Here is a 23,183-nt window from a genome sequence, read left to right on the forward strand (position 1 = left end):
AATTAAGCAATAATTATTGTAGTATTTTTGTCCCCTTTCTTAAAAAGAGGTTTAACAATTACATATTTCAAACCATCTGAAAAACTTTCCCATGCTAGTGATAATGGAGTAAGTGTTTACAGGTAATTGTAACAGCCACACTTAAATACCTATCCGAATGTTAAGAACATTTTGCTGCCTTACAAAGTATTTAGTCACTTGCAGTTCATGTTTTGCTCAGTCGCTAACTTTTCTTCACGCTAGCAAACAAATAATTCTGAGCCTGTACTGTGGAGCCAATGAGGAGAGCAGGCTCACCTAGTGGAAGCTGATGAAACTCTTGGCAAAGGTGAAGGAAGGTGTATGAGGCTACTGAGTTAAACGACTTTAAAAGTTTCTAACAGTCAGGCCAAGTCGCATGACAGCGAGCCAGCAGGATGTTTCCGTATACCCGTTGGCTAATCGGGATAGTGTTGGGGGATGTTTATGCAAATTTTCGGTGTCTGTGAAAGATTGGCTTAAGGAAGTGCAAGTTTTCATTTCCTGTGGAAGCCGTCCAGCGTACATTTCAAAGATTTTTGTAAAAGCACAGGTGATATTACAGGCGGGAGATATGGTTTCGGGAGTGAGGTTAGGAGGTACTCTATGGAGTTTAATTTTCGTAAATAAACAAACAATATGACTGATATTGTGAATTTTACTTTTCATTCCGCCTTCATAAAAAGGCAATTTCGTTCTAGAACATTATTAAGATATTTACGGCCTTTATTGTGACATAGAATGTCATGCAAAGTAGACCCCACACATGTAAATAGTGAACAGACATTTACTTTGAAACGAAGAATTAATTACTTGGAGTCGTGTCACTGTGGATCGTTTCATGAGTCACTTCCAGTTTATTCCGTTAAAAACACCAAGCGCTGGATGTGACGGAATCACCATTATTAGAAGTGACCATAAAGAGTTGTTCGCCTTGTGGCAGGGGAAAGAGTTGGTGTTATATGATATCAGTGCGATTGATAGTAAGGACACTACCGCAGAAGTAAGTACACACGATGGGGTTAATTTTGCTTGTATTTTCAACATTACATTTCCGGGTAGTAATTTGGGTATTCTAACACCATACTAGACTTACAACGTGGTTGGAAAACACCCTAAAAAGCTGTCAACTCAAGGATCCAGAACCTAACAACACCGCAGTGTATAAGTAAATTTGTATTTCCAACAGTAAACTCTCACTGTGTGTGTTGGGGAAACCTATATATTTTCCTCAGACTCTCCTTTATACTCATCTGGACTACCAAGCCACAACTCACCAAGTCCAGCATACATGTTCACTCTGCAGTATTATCTGTACTGACATGAGCCTTTTTGATATATCACAACAGCAAATTGTAATATGCTCAAATCTTGACCAACAGTCTGTGCCACAACAATGAGCAGTAGGCATTTTAGATATGTTGGATCATATGAACACACCTGTTTTTGAGGAACATTCCTTCGAAATTAGCCCTTTAATTATATACCTGAAGAATGGTTTCCATTTTGGATGCTACTAGGGCATGTGGTGTGACAGTTTCTAAAAAAATTGAGTGCTTAGAAGTATTTCCTAGCAGAAAAAGAGATGTTCCTCCTGCTGGTGACTATTTAAGCTAGAATTCTCATAGGATTACTTTTCTTGGTCCAGCGAAATTATATTACTTATATTTTCATGTGGACATCACTGGGAAATAAGCTCCTCACTAGTGCTCCCATATGTTCATCTGTCTCACAGGAAAGCCGTGTAGGAAGTCTTCATCCTAGTAAACATGTCTCACCTAATCCATTATTTGCCTTGGCCATTCAATCAGCCTGTAATGTATACTATTTTCAATCCATTTTCCTGCTTTACAGTGTATCAATCAATGTGGACTGTCTTAGTCAGATTTGTGTAACTAAAGTGTCATTGTTGGTAACAGTTACCATGTTACAGCAACACCTGTTGTGTAAGATGATAGCCACAATGCTAGCATTTTCTAATTGTGCACACACGTGAATAGACACTTTTGTGTAAACAATAATCCATTTGAAGAGAGAAATAGACAGTATTAGGGGCAAATATTACTAATGAAAAATTGTGTACACCAATTTTTATAATTGCTACTGTTTGAAGCTATATTTTCTGTGTTGACCATACCAGAAAATGATAGAGAAATATGTGACAAATTGACTGTAACTATTGACGTTGGTTTGATTGTAACCCTGTTGTATATTTTCTGTAATACCCCCTTTTTTTATAACTTTAATGGAGGGAATTCTCACTGTGGACTTTCACCATGGTATTTCCAGGTACTAACTTTAAAGAGTGACATTGTAAATGTGTTTCAACTGCATGGCAGTGTATGCTGTCTAGGGAGTGATGCCTCATTATACAAGCTGTGCAAGACAGACGGATCCAGCAGTCAGAAAAGGTATGTCAAAGAAACAAATAATCTTTTTTACTTCCATCATACTTCTGTATTAAGAGAAATATGACTGTAGCTGAGGTAATAATAAGTTGGACTGCTGTGAGCTTCATTAAGAGAGATTTGGAAAAGTGTTACTTAGCAAATATGCCAATAAAAACTTCAAGATACCTGACATAAAAGTGATAAAGTACAATACATTGTGGAAACTTAGATTTCTTTATTTGCAGTTGAAGAGAAGAAGCTATACGACATTGTAGATATGTGATACATTTTAATAACTTGTTGGTAATGGCCTGATTAAGAACTGCTCATTTTTACAATCATGTTTAAACATACACATTTACCATATTAGCTCAGAAAGTGTGTGAAAGGATTGATAAATAATAGCTGAATAACTGGGTTATGAACATGCTGTGACTGGATGGTATGCTGATAAATGAAATTTGAGAACAAGCTGAGTAGAATTCTAGGCCAAGAATCAGTATTCTTTCGTAAGTATTGTAGGGAGATAACTGTTTACTCTCAATTTATTTTTGTTCCAAGTGAAAAAAATAGAGTTTGGGATATAAGACTTAGGTAATATTATGAAAAGATAGTTGCTACTCACCATATAGTAGAGATGCTGGGTATTGGATAGGCACAACAAAAAGACTGTCAAACAAGTAAGCTTTCGGCTTAAAAGGCCTTAATCGGAATTGGACAACATACACGAACACACTCATGCAAGCACAACTCACGCACATGTGTCCACTGTCTCAGGCTGCCGAGGCCAGATTACGAGCAGAAGCACATGGGAGAAGCAAATTGGGTGGTGGGGGGAAGGAGGAGGCTGGGGCGGGCAGGGGGAGGGATAGCAGGATAGGGTTGGGGACCAGAATATGCAATGGGAAGCCTGGGTGAGGTATCAGAGGAAACCCACAGAAACTTGGCAAGAAATTGTGCTTTAACAAACTAATAAGTGACTCCATGATGGACTTCAGTTCTCCTTTACACAGACTCTCCACTCTCACATTCAAATACGCAAACCAAAGGTATTACATTGTTTTCAGTGCCTATACACCCATAAATGAACAACTGAAAAACCTGAAAAAAATTAAACATGTTCTAGGACCAACTGGAGAAATAACTAGTAACTACTTGCCAGGGTCTCTAATGGTTGTAAATGGAGAGGTGGGAGGTGAGAACCCAAAATCCCATATGTAGAAGCCTAGGATTAAATTTTTCTTTCATCAGACAGTATTTTTGTTTATTTGCGAGGCTGTGCCAAGCAATAGCTGATTTCTCAAGTTCCCAGTTGCTAATGTACCATTGATGTTCTGCACAGTTGTCGTAAAGGGAATGGATGGACTGACAGATTAGTTCGCTTCTACACTCAGAGGGGATATTATAAATCCCAAGCATACTGTGACTGAAACTGTCCATAATTGGGCACAGTATCTTCCTGTGTTATTGGATGGTTGGAAAATAGGTCTTATTCTTCGTCTTCCCAGGACCCTGCCTATTTTGCTACATGCAGCGCCACAAAAAGGAATGAGCACAATCAGTTGGTTGTCACGTGATTGTTCAATATTTTCATGTTTCCATTTCTTAGAGAGAACCAACCTTATTATTTATATCACATATGTCAAAGCCATTCTTTCAGAATAACTACTTCAGTCTCTTAATCACAGAATCCAAGTGATCCTCTAGGGGGGGGGGGGGGGGGGGCAAAAAAAAAAAAAAAAAAAAAAAAAAAAAAAAAAAAAAAAAAAAAAAAAATTGAACATGGCAGTGAAGTTATGTGGTTGTGTGTAACAGGTCTAGGTGAAGCCAAGTTTTTACCGGGCACCTGGGGGGCAACTTTACGCTACCAAGTATAGACTGGGATGTCTGTGGGCCCATTACAGAGGATACAGACTGACAGTTATGTGAAGTACTTTTGAACACATTTTCTGGAAACTGTCTTGAGCAGCGAGTTTGACCATGTAACTACAAATAGACCGGATCTTATCAACAACATCACTATTGAAACTGGTATTAGCGATCATGTCATTATAGCAGCTATGGCTACAAAAGTTAATAAATCAGTTAAAAAGGCTAGGGGAGTGTTTCTGCTAGAAAGAGCAGATAAGCAGTTGTCAGCATCTCACTTTTCTCGGTCCAGAAGAGAAAGCGCAAATGACAACAAGCAAAGGTTAGTAGTGATTTGTGCGTCTGTGAAAAGATCTATGCACGAAGCATACAGCTGCTACCACTGTCATACCTTAGCAGAAGATTTGGCAGAGAGCCTGAGAAAATTCTGGTCCTATGTAAAATTGCTAAGTGGGTCAAAGGCTTTCATCCAGTCATATGTTGATGAGTCTGGTGTGGCAGTTGAGGATAGCAAAATGAAGGCCGAGGTTTTAAATTTCACATTCAAGAAATTATTCATGCCTGAGAATTGTACAAACATACCATCGTTTGAGCACCAAATGGGCTCCTGTGTACACAACAAGCAGTAAGCATCCCTGGCATAGAGAAACAATGGAGGGAGTTGAAAACAAATAAGTCACCAGGTCCGGATGGAATCCCAATCCAGTTTTTCAAAGAGTAATCTGCGGCAATGAGCGTTACCTAGCTTACATTTATCGCAAATCTCTCACCCAGCAGAAAATCCCAAGCAACTGGAAAAAAAGTGTAGGTGACTCCTGTATATAAGAAGGGCAAAAGAATGGACCCACAAAATTAGAGACCAGTGTCCCCAACGTCGCTTTGCTGCAGATCCTTGAATATATTGTCAGCTTAAATATAATAAATTTTCTTGAGAACAAGTAGCTTAAGCCTATGAATCAGCATGGTTTTAGAAAGCATCGCTTGTGCGAAACTCAACTTGCCCTTTCCTCACATGATATACCGTGAACTATGGATGAAGGGAAACAGGCAGATTCCATATTTCTAGATTTCTGGAAAATGTTTGATACATTGCCCCATTGCAGGCTGTTAAAGAAGGTACAGACATATGGAATAAGTTTACAGATATATTAGCGGCTCGAAGACTTCTTAAATGATAGAACCCAGTATGTTGTCTTCAACGGCGACAGTTCATCAGAGACAAAGGTACAGTCAGGAGTGCCCCAGGGAAAAGTGTGAAGGACTGCTATTATTCTCTATATACATAAATGATATGACAGAGAGAGTGGGCAGCAATCTGTGGTTGTTTGCTGTGGTGTAGGGGAAGGTGTCATTGTTGAGTGACTGCAGGAGGATAAAAGATGAACTAGACAAGATTTCTAGATCGGTGATGAGTGGCAGCTAGCTCTAAATGTAGAAAAATATAAATCAAGGCAGATGAGTAGAAGTGTTTAAACGTCTGGGTGTAACATTGCAAAGGGAAATGAAATGAATGAGCATGTGGGAATTATAGTAGCAAAGGCGAATGGTCGACTTTGGTTTATTGCAACAGTTCTAGGAAAATGTGGTTCATCTGTAAAAGAGACTGCGTATAGGACACTTATGTGATCTGTTCCTGAGTTCTGCATGAGTGTTTGGGATTTCCACCAGGTCAGATTAAACGAAGACATCAAAGCAACTCAGAGTCAGGCTGCAAGGTTTGTTACTGGTTGGTTTGAACAATGTGCAAGTGTTAAGTGGGAATCTCTGGAAGTGAGGCGACATTCTTTTTGAGGAACACTATTGAGAAAATATAGAAAACCGGCATTTGAAACTGACTGCAGAATTATTCTGCTGCCTCCTGCATACATTGCCCATAAAGACCAAGAAGATAAGATACAAGAAATTAGAGCTGATGCGGAGGCATATAGACAGCAATTTTTCCCCATTCTATTTGTGAGTGGGACAGGAAAGGAAGTGACTAGTAGTGGTATGGGTACCCTCTGCCGCATGCTGTACAGCAGACTGCGGAGTGTTGATGTAGATGTAGAAAGCTGTAGCTCTATATATCAATTATTTAAAATGGCTCTCTTCTGGATTGGATTGTGAAAACTGAGTACTGTGCTATAAATCAGTGTGCAGTATCTGCTTGCAGTACACAGAGTGGCAGAAGTCTGACTTGTTGTACCAAAAGCATAAAAAAAATTACAATATTCCTTCTCTTTCTGGTTGGACATTGAACCTGATGTTTGGGTGTATGTTCTTCATATGTGGTTCGTAGTGCTGTAAGTGGATGCTGGTTCACCAGTTGCTAAACAGAGTGAAGTGCAATAGAAAGCTAGAGATTCAGCATCTATTATTTTTCTTTTGTTTCAATGTGTATCATTGGCATTCCAATGCTTTCTCTTTCTGCAACTGCTAAGCAGAGCCTCCTCTTCTACCTTTCTTGTGATTCTATCTGTCTGTGAGTTTTGCAATTTGAATTTAGTTTCCAAAAAATTGTAACTTATGTAAGTGCGTTTAATTTCTCTCTCTTTCAGCTATGAAAGAGGAGATGAAGATTTGTTTGAATCAGGAGACTCTGCTGATGAAGATGTCAGAGTATCACAATTTTATTTTGATCCCATCCTTGCCCTAAATAATGTAGCAAATATCTGCCCTCTAAGTGAAGGATTTGTTGTGGTACAAGAGACTTTCGGCAAGTTTTTCATTGAAGTGTTCAGTGTTGCAAAATGTTTCACAAAGACAGAGAGACTTCATTCAAAGGAAATATCTTATATACCCCCAAAGGTATGTACATTCACGTTTCAAACTGAAAAATACAATATTGTTTATTCTGTATTGTTATATACTTATGTTTCATGTTTGAATAATGAATATTCACAGATTCTGAAAAAAAATGAATGCATACTGGTGGCAGTGAAGCAGAAAAGAATGGCTCGCGATTTGATGGGCATTCTTATTGGGGACATGGCAATACTAGATATAGAAATTATTTTTATTGCTTTTAAAAGTGGACAAGTCTTTTATGTCCCAAACACCAAGACATCTCAGCTTCCAAAACTGCTATACTCTTCAGTTCATCCAGTTATAGATGTAATGTTTCTGCAAGGTAAGACTGTACATACGGCGAATGGCCCAGGGATACAATTTAACTTAGTAATCACACAGTCCAGATAGTTACTTCTGTGAGTGTCCTATTTTCTTGTGCTCCTTTCTGTTAATAATTTTTTCAATTTTCATTTAGGAATTATTAGAGCATGTCATTGATACCTTTCAACAAGAAAAATATTTATTTTGTTAGAGAAATAACCGTTTTTGTGAGCAGAAATAGGAAGAAAAGACCAGCAAGCAGAAATGAGATTAAGCTGGTAGTAATTCACCACACTCCAAACTTTCAGATTGAAACACTCTTCTTCAGAAAAAGATAAGAGATGAAGGAAGAAAAGAAAAAGAACAGTGGTAATTAACTTGTACTAATTTCGTTGAGTTCCATAGTTTGAAAGCATCACATTTTATATGTGTATAGATTTAATCAAAAATATAAACATAGACCTAACTTACTTTAGAGATGAAACGGATGTGTGGCAAGCATCCAGTATCTGGCACAATTGTCTATGTGGTTGGATAATGGATAAGAGATCAGTAACCTGTAGGTACCACTGTTCAATAAATTATGAAAATTTCATAAACCTGACTTTTATTTAGTTCTCTAAACACAGATAAAAACACAATCCCTTCCATCCAAAAGTACTCTCTACTCCGTCTTCAGGCCACAAGTGGCCTACCAGGACCATCCGACCGCCGTGTCATCCTCAGAGGAGGATGTGGATAGGAGGGGTGTGGGGTCAGCACACCGCTCTCCCGGTCGTTATGACGGTATTCTTGACCGAAGCCGCTACTATTCGGTTGAGTAGCTCCTCAATTGGCATCACGAGGCTGAGTGCACCCTGAAAAAAGGCAACAACGCATGGTGGCTGGATGGTTAGCCATCCAAGTGCCAGCCACGTCCAACAGTGTTAAACTTCGGTGATCTCACGGGAACCAGTGTATCCACTGCGGCAAGGCCGGTGCCCTTCCAGCCAAAACATTATATATTAATCATTTTAACAAAAAATAAATAAATAAATAATTTAGTAATACTGAACTAGGTGCAAATAATGGTGAATGAACCCCCAATTTCTCTGCAGTAAGAGGTTGTAAATATCACTTGTCTTTACAAGCAAGTCCATCTTCAGAGAAAAGTCATTCACTATATACACTGGTCAAGACACTGAAACATAAATTCTGGCAAACTTTGTCAAATTCAGGCACTGTGCTGCATTAGCTGACCCCCACCCCCAAATATAAGGCTCATGATTGCAATTGATTTGAACAGTATTTAAATAAAAGTCAGTCTCACTTGCAGTCACATTTGTTTTTTGACCAACACACATTTATTATATTCATTTGTCACCATCTTAAAGCAATTCTAAAACATGACATGGACATTGCAATTCACAGTTGATTGTCTCATCTGCTTTACTTCTTTTAGTAGACACTGGAGATGAGCTGCTACAAGTAGTAAAATTTTCACAATATTCCAATAAGATCTTCTGTTGAGCCCTTTCAGCTTAAACAATCACCAAATAGTCTTGTATTTTCTTGAAACTTGGGTCTAGAAAAGTTGCAATCAATGAATTTGGATCTTCGTTTAAGGAGCTGAAACAACTTTCTAATTCAGCCTTCAATGAGGCTCTCAGATGCGGTAAGTCAGGGGTTCTTAGTGCTGTCTCACCTGTACCAAGATACTTATTTAATACTGCAACATGTGGATTACTACAGATATGCAATGGAGATCAGAACATATTTTTGTTGCTTTTTCAAAGGACATCAGATGCTTAACGCACTGCTCTGTCAAACATCACTGATGAGACAGACTATCATGTTTATCACAGTAGCCTCATACAACAATTTAGCCTGTTTTTGTGAGTGCTCCACCATATAAAAAGCAGAAATCCACTTCATGCTGATAGCTTGCATCAACTGATGCTCTGATATATTTAGCACCTTTTGAATGCCAACAGCAGTTCTTGAAAAAAAACTTAATGATTGAAGTGCATTACAAAACATCCATGAGCAGCAATCATTCCTACTACATCTATGACTCATATATAAGCCTCTGAGACAAATGAGTGAAACATATAGCACAATCGCACTCAGCTACTGAAATGCCTTTCATCTTAATAGTCTCATTGTCATGAACGAGTTAATGTATTTGCATTGGTCAGTCTCTCAGCTATCTGCAATAGTATTATGCTCCCTTGCTACGTCTTCTCCAGTGTGAAAACCTAGAAAAGGCTTCATAGCAAGAACTCCGCTTTCCACTTGTAATTCAGGAGATAACCAACGAGATGAGAAACTTAGGAAGCTGGCATTGTTATGCAAACAGGTCCATATGTCAGAAAGTTACAGAAACTATGAGAACACCAGAAATGATTCTTTGATTTTTTTCCCCCCATAAATTATGTTGTTGATGTCAGGAACAATTTTTTGGGAAATGTATATACAGCTTGAAATTTTGAAGGTAGCAGGGGTAAAATACAGGAAGCAAAAGGCTATTTACATCTTGTACAGAAACCAGATGGCAGTTGAAAAAGTCAAGTTGTATTAAAGGGAAGTAGTGGTTATGAAGTGAGTGAAACAGGGTTGTAGCCTATCCTCGATGTTATTCAGTCTGAATGAGGACTGTTCAAATATTCCAGAACTTTGTCCACAAAATTTTTCCATTCTTACCTTTTACCTTCCGTCAGCAGTCTTGGTACACTTCTTGCTGGACTGTGTGGAATGCCGTCTGTGAAATTTTCTTCTCATCTATTGTTGCAAATCTTCATCCTTTCAATGGGGTTTTCAACTTTGGAAATAAAAAAATGCCCTCTGGGGCTAGGTCTGGAGGATGAGGCAGGACAGTGATTGTGTTTTTTGTGCAACAGTCATGCACCAACATGGCAACAGGGATAAATGTGCAGGTGCATTACTGTGATGCAAGATGTATGAATTGTCTCACCACATTTCAGCTGTTTCCTTCTCACATTTTCTCACAGGTATCACAACACATCCTGATAGTGCCATTTAACGGTTTTTTCCCCGTGGCACAAATTCATAATGAACGAATCCTTAAAAGTCCAAGAAAACTATCAGTATGGCTTTGACATTTGACTGACCTGATGAGCTTTTTTTGATCTTGAAGAACCTTTCCTGACCGTTGCGGAGCTTCAACCTTGGTCTCAACATCATAACTGTAGATGCACGTCTCATCACGATTTATGATTCTCTTAAGGAACATCTTGTTCTTATTTGTGCGAAGATCTTTCTGGTCTTGGCTCATGAGCCATGGGATGAACTTGGCAGCAGCACAAAGAATTCCAAGATGCAATGTCAGTACATTCCAAGATGCTGTGTCAGGCTTTCATGACATGATCCAGCTGTAATGTTACATTCTTCTACAATCGTTCGGACAGTCAGTCTTCGATTGGCACACAATTTCACTGATGTCCTGACAAGAGCAGCATCAGCAGACAGCGAAATGCAACACTGAGTATGGCTTAAGCACTCATCACCATAGGCGTCTTGCATCATTTGGTGTCTCTCTGTAAAGGGTTTCTTGAGTTTCAAGCAAAATTTAATGCAGACACATTTCTCCTCTAACTCTGCCATCTCAAAATTTGCAAACTGTGTTACACAACGTTCTACTCAATACAGCACTGAACAATAAGTAACAGACATACAATAATGAAACTTCCAGCAGTTACACATTAAACACAGGCACGTGCAGGGATGCCAACTGCATTTCACTCCAACAAACCATTGGTGCAAAATTATGAATGTTCCAGATTTTTTTGAACAGACCTCGTGTGTTGAACAAGCAGTAAAGGAAACAAAAGAAAAATGTGGCATAAGAATTAAAGTTCAAGGGAGGAAATGGAAATCCACTAGGGTCACCTTTGATACCCAAAACAGTTCAAATTTGTCTGGGACAGGTGCATTTAAATTTTGATTGGTAGTTAATAGGATTTTATGTCACTACACACAAAGAAAGTGTTTTTACAATATGTAAATGTACATGCAAACAAGTTATTCCAATTACAGAAAAAGTGGATGATTGATTCAAATGAAAGAGCTACACAAACTGAGCAAGTCAATAATTCATTGGTATACCTCTGACCCTTACGCAAACAGTTACTTGGCTTGGCATTGATTAATAGAGCTGTTGGATGCCCTCTTGAGGGGCATCTCCAGACACGCCTTCACTGGTCATCAGAACTCATTTCAAAGCAGGACTCATCACTGTGGACAATCCTACTCCAATCAACGAGATTCCAGGCTGAAGACATGCCTGGAGACACCTCGGATATTGGTTGCGTGCTACATGGCCTGACACCCAGGAGTTAAGATCAAGGATGTCATTTCGTTTCGTAGCAGGACCCCTTTGGTTGTCATTCACGATGTCCTTACAATGCAGCAGTATGTCAATAATATTCTATGCCTCATTTTGTTGCCCTTCCTGGCAAGCAATCTTGGACTTACATTTCAGCAAGATAATGACCACCCACACAAGGGAAACTTTTTACTGCTAGTCATCGTGCTTGCCAAACCCTACCTTGGCCAGCAAGGTTGCCAGATCTCTGCCAAGTTGAGAACATTTTGAGCATTGTGAACAGGGTCCTCCAAATAACTTGGAATTTGGTGATCTAACATGCCAATTGGACAGAATTTGGCATGATAACCCTGAGGAGGACATTCAAGAACTCTTTCAGTCAATGCCAAGCTCAATAACTGCTTGCATTAGGGCTAGAGGTGAGTTAATGCATTATTGATTTGCACAGTTTGTGAAGTAGTTCTTTCTCTTGAATAAATCATCCAGTTTTTCTGAGGTTGTAATCATTTCCATCCCATTTGGATAACTCCTTTGTGGTGCATTTCCATTTATTTTTTTTAGAGAGAGAGAAGAAAAAAGAACAATGTATACCAGGTCTGTCTCATAAGTGTCATTGATGCATTTCTCTGGTGTTTAAGCTGATATTAGCAATTCCATTTTTGCAATGTGTAGATCAAGCCAACCCATTCAAATATTGCATATCACAAATTTTACATTACGACCAGGATCGAAGGAACCTGTCAGGACATTAGAGATTTTTGCTGAACAGCTTAGAAGTTATACCATACAGTGCTGTATTGAGATTGTGGCTAGAAGGTTCATTTTAGTGGATGTACATGCATGTTTCATGAAACCTACAGTTACATGCATGAAGTAAGAAAAGTTTTCCTCTTTTTCTCAAGCTTGTTTTGCTTATAAAACTATTTTTCATTCACTGTTTATGTTGCTTTTCTTTCCTTTCATTTTCACTTGCCCTCTGTATTTCTTTTCTGTTTCTGTGTGTTTATTTTCTTTTTTCTATTAAAAAAAGCCCTTATTGGTGGTTTATCAACCATCTGTAGCTTCTCTTGATAGTACTAATCTGATTACAGTATCTGGTCTGTTAGTTCCTTTTTCTTCATCGTTATGAGAGAACTGTAGAGAATTTTAGTGTCTCCCTACTGTAGTGTATTGTTAATTCTTTGTTTATGTTAGCTTTGCTTCGGTTAGTTGTTCCTTTTCCAGCAGATGATAAATAGATAATATTCCTTTTTCACAAATATTTGCAGCATTCATTTTCGGCTTTAATTTTGAGTAGAAAATATTTAGTCTGCTTATAATAAATCAGAATATTATTGTTGTACCCTTAAAATAAATGTTTGTGTATAAAAGACATTATAAATAACGATATGCTATAGTATGTTCTTTCAACAGTTTCCAGAGGAGACACATTCTTGAGACTGTATAGTGCTATGAAAATGATGTTTGACGGCAAGCTTTACGAGATGTAGAATGTTATCTTGTAGGATATGAATTCTGTCAACTGCAGAAACCCATCTATTTTTCCATTTTAAGCTATTTATTACCAGTTCAGATAACTGATATTTTGTGTTCCTTATTTTTGAAATTAAGTATTTTTTGATAAACGAAAATTACAGAAGTAGCTGATCGAAGCATGATGTCGCTGCTCTGGTACAGAGCGCCGCGGGTTTCGAATCTGCACCAGACGGCATGGACCTCAATTACCACTAAAGGTGTCTCCTAAACCGTCACGCCGTAAGCCACGGCTGTGCGTGCGCTCCTGGCCCGTGTATAATGTGAGGGCGCCATGGTGGAGCACGTGATCCCAGTGACCAATAGTGGTGTACTCTATCATATATTTAAACACCTGCCTCTTGCTCAGCAGGCTGTCTGATATTCGCGTTAGTCTATCGACATCTCACCTACAGTCAGAGCGTGTATACATTACTTTATTTCCGTATACGAGTGGATATTGTGGATTCGTGAGGTTTCGCTTGTGACCCTGTTGCTATTTGCGTGTTGTTGTTCGTTAGGACTTGCTCATTCGTCCGTCGTTGTTCATGCCCGTCCTTCCCTGTTCGTTTTGTTTGTTCGTGGGCTGCTCCCATTTGGTCCCGCCATGCTTTCGTTCTCGGCAACCTCTCGACAGTTCCGGTCGCGGTTACAACAGCTGCACAGAGTCGTAACTTTTGAGCTACCACTCTTTTGCCTTTATGCTCCTCTCAACACAAACACAAACACAAACACACACACACACACACACACACACACACACACACACACACACACACACACACACACAGGAACTGCTTTTTGCTTCTTCTACTTTACCTAGATTACATCATATGTGTTTCGCTCTGTTTCAAAGTTAGAAAACATAACACCCTCTGAGTACATATAGAAGAGCGCTACTGCTTAAAAGGTTGCCAGCAAAGATATTGAAGCAAATAATAAGATGTGAAGAGAAATAACTAAGAAACAGTTACAAATGAAACTTGACATGAAATGAAAGAGAAGAGAAAAATAAAAATAAAAAACCATCTTAAAGCATACATAGCAGCCTAAAGTTTGTTCTCACTATATTTGAAATTCAAATGAGAAACAGTCAGTGAAATATGAAACACTCACTCTAGTCCAAAAACAGAGTCCAACTCACGAAAGCACAGAATCATTGCCCTCGAAGTGTTATCCCAAGGTTCACAAATCAAATATTGGAATAGAGCAAATCAAACATACACTGATCAGCCAGAACTGTATGACCACCGACCTACTATTGATATAATCCCATCCAAGTGATACCAGTGTCACCTGCCGAGGAATGACTGCTAGGCAGACACATGCACAGTGCATGTATTATCAGTGAGCATGCTATCTGTGTGTAGAGTGGGAAAGGCACACAATCTATCAGAATTTGATTGAGGGCAGATTATGATGGCTCGGAGGCTTGGCACAAGCATTTCAGAAATTGCACGACATGTTGAGTGTTCGAGGAGTGCTGCAGTGTCTTCAACATGTGTCAAAACCAAGGCGAAACCATGTCCAGACACCGTAGGGTTGCATGGCCAACCCTTGTTACTGGTGTTGGACATTGTAGGCTAAGCGGACTGGTAAAACAGGACAGGTGGCGAACTGTGGCAGACTAACATCAAATTGTAATGCTGGGTAGTGTACAAGTGTGTCTGAACACACAGTGCTCTGAACACTCGTAACAATAGGGCTCTGCAGCTGATGACCATGCATGTGCCACTGTTCACACCATGATGTTGGCAACTATGACTAAAATGGGCATGTTACCATCAGCACTGGACATTGGCACAGTGGCAGAGCATTGGCTGGTCTGATAAATCCTGATATCTTCTTCCTGCTATTGGGAGGGTGTGAATCCTTTGTATTCCAGGGGTGCAGCTCCTTGACACCTGTACTGCAGGACAGAAAAAAGCTGATGGTGGCTCCATTATGCTCGGAGAAACGTTTACATGGATGTCGACATGTTCAGTGGGGCTCTCGCAAGGTATTGACAGGGCCAAGGAGTATCGTATATAGGTTGCATATCACATACATCCCTTCATGACAACCATGTTTCTCAACAGCAGTGGCATTTATCAACAAGATAATGTGCTATGTCACACGGCTAGGAGTGTGATGTAGTGATTCGAGGAACACGGCGGCGATTTCCGATTGATGTGCTGTCCCCCCAACTCACCCAGTCTGAACCTGATCAAACACATCTGGGATGTGACCAAACGTGGTGTCAGAGTTCATAGCCCCCCCTCCACAGAATTATCTGGAATTATGTGACCTGTGTGTGCAGATGTGATGCCACCTTCCTCCAGCGACCTACTAAGGTCTCATTGCTTCCGTGTCTCTATGCACCACTGTTGTTCGTGCCAAAGGTGGGCATACTGGCTATTAAGTAGGTGTTCATAATGTTCTGGTTAATCAGTGTGTGTGCATTGCTACGTTTTCCTAGCTGGTATCATTTACCTGATGCTGCAGTGATAATTATTCTATGAGTACAGTTAATGATTCTCTGTGTAGCTCAGTGCTTTCAGCAACAAGAACAAGACTGAAAATGTTGCCGAACTTATGGTGTCCTCCTGCCCTCGTCCCAGCACTGTGACAATATAATCTGCAAAGGCAGGAGGATATTGATAGCTCAGAAAGATTTTCAGTCTTGTTCTTGTACCTTTAGGTTGCTGAGCTATACAGTGAGTGGTTACCTATTGCTTGCATGATTTGTGTTTTTATTGATGATTTATTAACCTGAAAGATAATATAATAAGTTCGTAATAGTCACTGTTCCTCACGTGAACAAACTGAGCATCAGTCCAGAAATCCTCACACATGGATTTCCAATTGCATCTCTCAACAGAATGAATAGTTAGAAGCTTGTAGCTGATTTTTTACTAATTATCTCATTGCTACTAACTTAACATTTTTATAACAACACATAAGCCACAGTATCTCATGTCCAGTTGACATGACACCTTTACCCATCATTGGTACAAGACAGACTGTCTAAAGTGGTCCTGTGCCCAACTCAAAAAATAAAACTTTGCCATCATCGGACAATGTTTCCACACTATATGGAAACAGCAGAAGCTACCAGTAAGTGTATGAGTTTACACTCAAAAAGATATAAGATGTTGATGCCAACATCCTCGTATGTGCCACGACACATTGCCCCCATCATCAGCGTGAAAGACGATGTTACACATAAAAGGTAGGTGTGTCAGATTAAATTGCTCATGATTATTTCTGTCTGATACATCTATCCAATGCAGAGAGAAAGGAGGGTCCAGCAGAGAGAACTCATATGCAACCATCAGCATGTCATATAGTGTGTTCATATTTTGCTTGCAGTTCATAGAATGTATGTTGATACAGTGAACTGTGAAAGAGATCTATTTACAAATTTCATGGCTATTCTCAAATGGTACCAGTCATATTTATTTATGAAGGTATAGTCAACAAAATTTCTCTCACAGTTCTGTAGCTCAAAGAACAGCTTGCTGTAATTCTACAATTAATGTCAAGTACGGCAGTGGTTTGTAGGAGGACCATGCCTAATGTCTTTACCATGTATCGGCAGTAACAGCAAGAGGGAGCAGGGAGGAATGGGGGGGGGGGGGGGGGGGCGCTTGGTGGTTAAGACACCGAATGTGTATTTGTAGTTCAAATTTCTATCTACCAACTGGGTTAATAATTTTATGTTGTTTTGATAAGTTGCCTTGATGATATTAACTAACCTCCTATCCTTTTTTCTTGTCAACACTTTAATCTGGAATATATACATCTATATGCCTATACAGCAAGTTATTTCATTATTGTTTATTTATTTATGGCATACATCTTTGTATTGATTGTACTTTGTAAATGTAAGGAATGTAGACGGAGTTTCTGTCCCATAACATTGAAATAAAACATTTCTGATGGATACAAGGAAGTATTTGAAAGTAAAGAAAGTGATAGTGAGCATTTAAGTTGCACGAAGTAGAGTTGTGCTTGTATTCCCTTGATTAAATTGTCATAAAAATCTTGGCATTTTTCTTACATTTAAATAACCAAATAAAAATTAATTTAAAATTCAGCTTCCTCATAGCAATTATTATTACTTTTAAACTTGGTAAGTATCATTATCTATGTCTAATAATGAAATTAATGAGGACATTAAGTAAGTGTTTAGTATCCAACAGGTGGTACACACATGAAATTGGTCATAGCTCTGGAACCAGGCCTTCTTGTAGAAGTACGAAGCAATGAGAAACGCATGGGGCAGCTAGAATATGTTACTTCCTGTCTCCCTGGCACTATCCGTGTATCGTGTGGTGTTGGCAGTCATGTTTTGGCTGGAGATGGGAGTCATCTATGGTGTTGGCAACCAGAAGCTTGCAAAACATCACATAATGATAGTCGTGGTGCTGGCAGTGGCCCTCAAATCAGAGAACTTGCAGTGAGAGGAGTGACTCACGCATGCTGCCTCCACACCAGTGGTGATGCTCTTGTCATAACTGTGAGTATACGTTTGGTATTGGCATCATTAAAAGTACTTTCTATTGTTAAACAAAGCATTCTGCCAGTTAGTGGATTTCTATCTGGAAAGTTGCAAATAATGAGTCATCCACAAAGTAATGAGCACATCATCTTGTGGAATATAAAAATAATGGGCAATCCATAAAATTTGTTTGATAACTTCGGAGCAACTGTACATCTTTCAAACATACGTACAACTCACATTCAAACATTTAATGATGAATGCCTTTCTCTATACCTCTGCTGTATTTGCTAACTGCTGAGTGACCAAATGAGTCAGGGAATAGAGCTTTTACTGCATCCATCATTTCAAAATTGAATGCTCTGCACTAAATATTCCATTTGGAAATGAGGTAATAGTTGCTCAGCAGCAGTTTTGTGGGGCAAGAAGGGTGTTTGAAAATGTCATGAAACCCTCTTTTTTTTAACCATAAATTATTGATTATAATTTTGATTATAATTGCAGAAGAGAGCAAATTAAGGAGGTGAGAACTGTATAAATGAAAAGAACCAGAGATTGTTAGTGAGTTTCAAAGTGTGGTATTAGGCAACAATTGACTAAAAAACAAAGGAAAGGAGTACAATGGAAGACGAATGGGTAGCTTTGGAGAATGAAATAATGAAGGTAATACAGGATCAACCAGGTTCAAAGGCAATACACAATAGAAATCCTTGGATAACACCTGATTTATCGAATTTATGTGACAAAAAGAGAAAATATAAAAATGAAGCAGCACAAGAAGTGCAAAATGGTAAAGGCACAAGAAGTGCAAAATGATGAAGCAGGATTGACTAGATGACAAATACAAGGCTGAGGAAGCATTCATAACTAGGAAGAAGAAAGATGCCGCCCATGGGGAAAATTAAAGAGTTGTTGGAGACAATGGAAGCATCTGTATGAATATTAAGAGTTCAGGTAACAAGCCAATACTGATCAAAACAGATAAAACTGACGGGAGGAGGGAATGTATAGTGTGTCTTCTCCAGGAAAGCACACTTCAAGCGCAGTGGTTAGACACTGGACTCGCATTCGGGAGGACGATGGTTCAATCCCGCGTCCGGCCATCCTGATTTAGGTTTTCCGTGATTTCCCTAAATCGCTCCAGGCAAATGCCGGGATGGTTCCTTTCAAAGGGCACGGCCGACTTCCTTCCCCGTCCTTCCCTAATCCGATGAGACCAATGACCTCGCTGTCTGGTCTCCTTCCCCGAACCAACCAACCAACCACACTTCAAGATAATATTATAGCAAGAGAAGATAGGATACTGTGAGAAGAATTCAACAGAGCACTGAAGGACCAAAGTCAAGACTGCCCCCCCCCCCTCCCCGCCGGAATACATGACACTCCCTCGCGGAATTACTGATATGTTATGGAGAGCTGGCCATGACTGAGTTATTTCACCTAGTATGTAAGACATATGAGACAAGTAAATACTCTCAGACTTCAAGAAGAATGTAATAATTTTTGTTCAAAACAAATCATGTGCCGACAGCTGTGGATATTACCAAACCATCAGATTAATAAGTTGTGGTTGCAAAATACTGACATGAATGAAGAACTGGGTAAAGTTAATGCTGGGGAAGATCAGTTAGGGGATTTCAGAGAAATATAGGAACAAACATGGCAATAATGACCCTTTGATTTATCTTAGAAGATAGTTTGAAAAAACGCAAACCTATCTTTATAACATTAGTAGATTGAGGCAGATTGTGACAGTGTTCACCGGAGTGCACTCTTTGAAATTCTAAAGGCAGCAGAAATAAAATAGAGAGAGTTAAATGTTATTTATAACTTGTATGAAAACCAGATTGCAGTGATGAGAGCCAGGGAACACAAAAAGGAAACTGGTTGAGAAGGGAGTCAGACAGCATGGTAGCCTACCCCTATGTTAATCAACCTTTACATTGAGCAAGCGGTAAAGGAAACCAAGGAGAAATTTGGAAAAGGAATTACAGTTCAGGGAGAAGAAATAAAAACCTTGAAGTCTGTTGACTACATTGTAACCCTGTCAGAGGCTGGAGAAGACTTGGAACAGCGTTTAAACTGAATGGAATGTGTCTTGAAAGGTGGACATAAAATCATTAGCAACTAGAGCAAAATAAGAATAATGGAATGTAGTAGAATTAAATCAGAGTTCTGCTGTTTTTGCAGCAAAATAACTGATGTTAGCCAAAGTTGAGGAAATATAAAATGCATACTGGCAGCAGCAATAAAAGCTCATCTAAAAAAGAGAAATTCTTTAACACTGAATAAAAATCTAAATGTTAGGAATCCCTTTCTGTTTGTATTTTTATGGTGTGTACTTTTATATGGATGTGAAACATGGATGATATAAAGTACACACAAGAAGAGAACAGGAACACTTGAATGTGGTGCTATACAAGAATGCTGAATAGTAGATAGGTACATTGAGGTCAGTTCTAGTATCCAATTCCACTCTTCGGCTTTGAGCAATGACGTCATATCTAAGGCAAAGATGCTGAGCAATGACGTCATATCTAAGGCAAAGATGCTACACAGAGGCAGGCTTTGAAAGCAACTCATCATGTTTGGAAACAAAGTAGCACACAATAAAATTACAATCAGAAGTCATCTGATTAATTACTTGTCCACAAATTATATTGAAAAGAATTTAAGGTAACAAAAAGAAAACACGAGCATAAAAAGAGAAGTATACATGTCTGACATAAATCATCATCATAATTAATGTGAGTAAGAAAAGTACGGAGAACCTTTACATCCATTAATTTTTTATAATAACTGTTGAATCTAAAGGGGCTACTGTGGGAAAGTGGGGACTTTTAACTGGAAAGAAACTAAAATGTAGCACAGCAATGGGAAAATGAAATAAATAATAACACATATGAAACATAAAAAGAACAGTAGCATGAAATGTGGGAAAACTGACACTGGAATCCTAAAAGAAAAACCACTACACAAGAAATGGAAATTCACAAAAAGTAACACGTACTGGAATCTGTAATTAGAGTTAAGCTTTATAGGTCAGTTCTAGTTATTGATTCGAACCATTCCATGGTAATATTATTTACAATGTTTTTCAGAATGAGATCTTCACTCTGCAGCAGAGTGTGCGCTGATATGAAACTTCCTGGCAGAGTGCTAGTTCTGCAAGGTTAGCAGGAGAGCTTCTGTAATGTTTGGAAGGTAGGAGACGAGATACTGGCAGAAGTAAAGCTGTGAGGAGGACGGAGCGTGAGTCGTGCTTGGGTAGCTCAGTCGTTAGAGCACTTGCCCGCGAAAGGCAAAGGTCCTGATTTAGAGTCTCGGTCTGGCACACAGTTTTAATCTGCCAGGAAGTTTTATAATGTTTTCTTTTTACAAAAGGTGTGGGCACTGCAATGTAATAGGAATTCTTCTTTTGTAACTCTAAACTCCTGCAAAAAGGTAACAAATATTGGAATCAGTAACTATAATTTATCTATAGAGATTAATTCCAGTTAACGATTCCACTGTCCATTATTTAGACCATTTTTGCAACAAATGTGTGCACAATAGTGTTATAAGATTTCTAAATTTGGTATCACTACTATGAAAAAGAAAGGATCTTGGAATCAATACCTACAATATTTGTTGTTTTTTTGCAGTAGTTCAGACACCAATAAGAACTCTAGAAATCCTACTAAAACTGACTTCACACACTTACTGCAAACATGTCCAAAATTTTGAACAATTGAATGCTTGGAATCAGTAACTAGAACTGACCTGATGTATAGGTCAATTCTAGTTACTGACTCCAACAATTTATGCTTCATTATTTAGAACATTTTTCAGCAGGTGTGCACACTGTTATGGGATAGGATTTCTGCATTTGTAATTCCTCTCTAAACTACTGCAAAAAATGATAAATATTGGAATCAGTAAGTAGAATTAAGCTATATAAGACGTCAATTCTAGTTATCGCTTATTTACATCATTTTTTGCAGGAAGTGTGTGCTCTGAAATACAGTAGGTTTCCTGCACTTGTAATTGCTCTCTGAAATACTGTTAAAAGTAACTAGTATTGGAATTGGTAACTAGAATTTATTTATATAGGTCAAGTCTATTTATCAATTCCAATATTTGTTACTTTTTGTGAATTTTCATTGTTCACGTATCGTCTTATTTTAGGATTTTTGCATCTGATTTTCCACATTTCATGCTTCTGCTTCATGTACATTATTCCTGAGGTAGCCCCATTAGATTCAATAACTGTTGTTATAAATTAGCATTGTTCTATAATATTAACATTTCATCATGCGCTGTCCTTTAATGGGCGTTAAAGAGTCTCTGTGCTTTTCGTACTAGGATAAATTATGACAATATTTTGTTTCACACACAAATAAATATATTTCTCTTTTGTTTTGTTCTTGTTTATTTCCGGTATCTGTAATTTATTTCGATGTAATTTGTGGCTAAGTAAAAAATCACATGAACTGTAATTGTGATTTTATCATATATTTATGAATATCGTCAGCTGCTTTCAAAGATTGCTCTATGTAACAACCTTGCCTCTTGTATGACATCATTGGTCAAACCCAGTAACTGGAATCAGATAGTAGAATTTATCCAGCAGATGGAATAACTATTGAAGTTGTGCTGAATTGAATGTTGCTGTGGTCTTCAGTCCGAAGACTGGTTTGATGCAGCTCTCTTGATCTCCCTCTACGATTTTTACCTCCCACACCTCACTCCAACACTAATTTGGTGATTGCTTGATGTCTCAGCATATATCCTGTCAACGTATCCCTTCTTCCAGTCAAGTTGTGCCACAAATTTCTTTTCTTCCCAGTTCTACTCAGTATCTCCTCATTAGTTACATGATCTACCCAACTAATCTTCAGAATTCTTCCATAGCAACACATTGCAAAAGCTTCTTTTCTCTTCTTATCTAAACTATTTTTCATCCATGTTTCACTTCCATATGAACACTTTCAGAGAAGACCTCCGAGCAGGCTGTTCGGGTAAGAGCATTTCAGGATATCACCATCTACAATGTTTACCTCACTCCTGAGGGTGAAGGGTCTCAGAACATATTGTCTGCATTGATTCCACAGCTCACCCCACCTTTCCATATCTTGGGTGATTTCAATGCCCTTGACACTTTTTGGGATAGAACCACAATCACTGGCCATGGTAAAGACCTTGATGATCTGTATGGTAATGACCAGTTCCCAATCTTTCTGTCTCTCCCTCAGTGTCACTCCCGTGGACACCTGCCCATATTGACAGGGGTGCTTTCGCCTGTGCTGTCGCCCTTGGCTCCCTGCCGTATGGAGATATAGATGAGTGAGACAGTCCAGATTACAACTACAGCCATTCTTTCGACATCTGATTTCACAATCTCCTATTTTTTGGGCCTGCCCCAACGAAAGGCAGTACATTGATGGTCATCAGAAATTGCAGAGGCCATTAAAGATTGTAGGCTAGCTCTCTAGTGACATAAGCAGTACCCATCGAT

The 23,183-nt window shown here is 38.8% G+C and overlaps 1 protein-coding gene across 3 annotated transcripts in view; it reads left to right on the plus strand.

Moving 5' to 3' along the window:
- The first annotated feature begins 340 nt into the window (after positions 1-340).
- LOC126176922 (uncharacterized) overlaps positions 341-23,183 on the plus strand; it is a 54,452-nt gene continuing 31,609 nt past the window's right edge. For 2 of the 3 annotated variants that reach the window (XM_049924107.1, XM_049924105.1), the window contains exons 1-5: positions 349-1,021; positions 2,308-2,429; positions 6,815-7,064; positions 7,161-7,386; positions 17,388-17,704. In XM_049924107.1, the coding sequence (XP_049780064.1) occupies positions 860-1,021; positions 2,308-2,429; positions 6,815-7,064; positions 7,161-7,386; positions 17,388-17,704 (1,077 nt within the window). In that variant the 5' untranslated portion in view covers positions 349-859. Of the gene's footprint in view, positions 1,022-2,307; positions 2,430-6,814; positions 7,065-7,160; positions 7,387-17,387; positions 17,705-23,183 lie in introns of all 3 variants that reach the window. The other variant, XM_049924108.1, reaches the window with a different exon arrangement.

This window comes from Schistocerca cancellata, chromosome 3 (genome assembly GCF_023864275.1).
Source record: "Schistocerca cancellata isolate TAMUIC-IGC-003103 chromosome 3, iqSchCanc2.1, whole genome shotgun sequence".
Taxonomy (NCBI): Eukaryota; Metazoa; Arthropoda; class Insecta; order Orthoptera; family Acrididae; genus Schistocerca; species Schistocerca cancellata.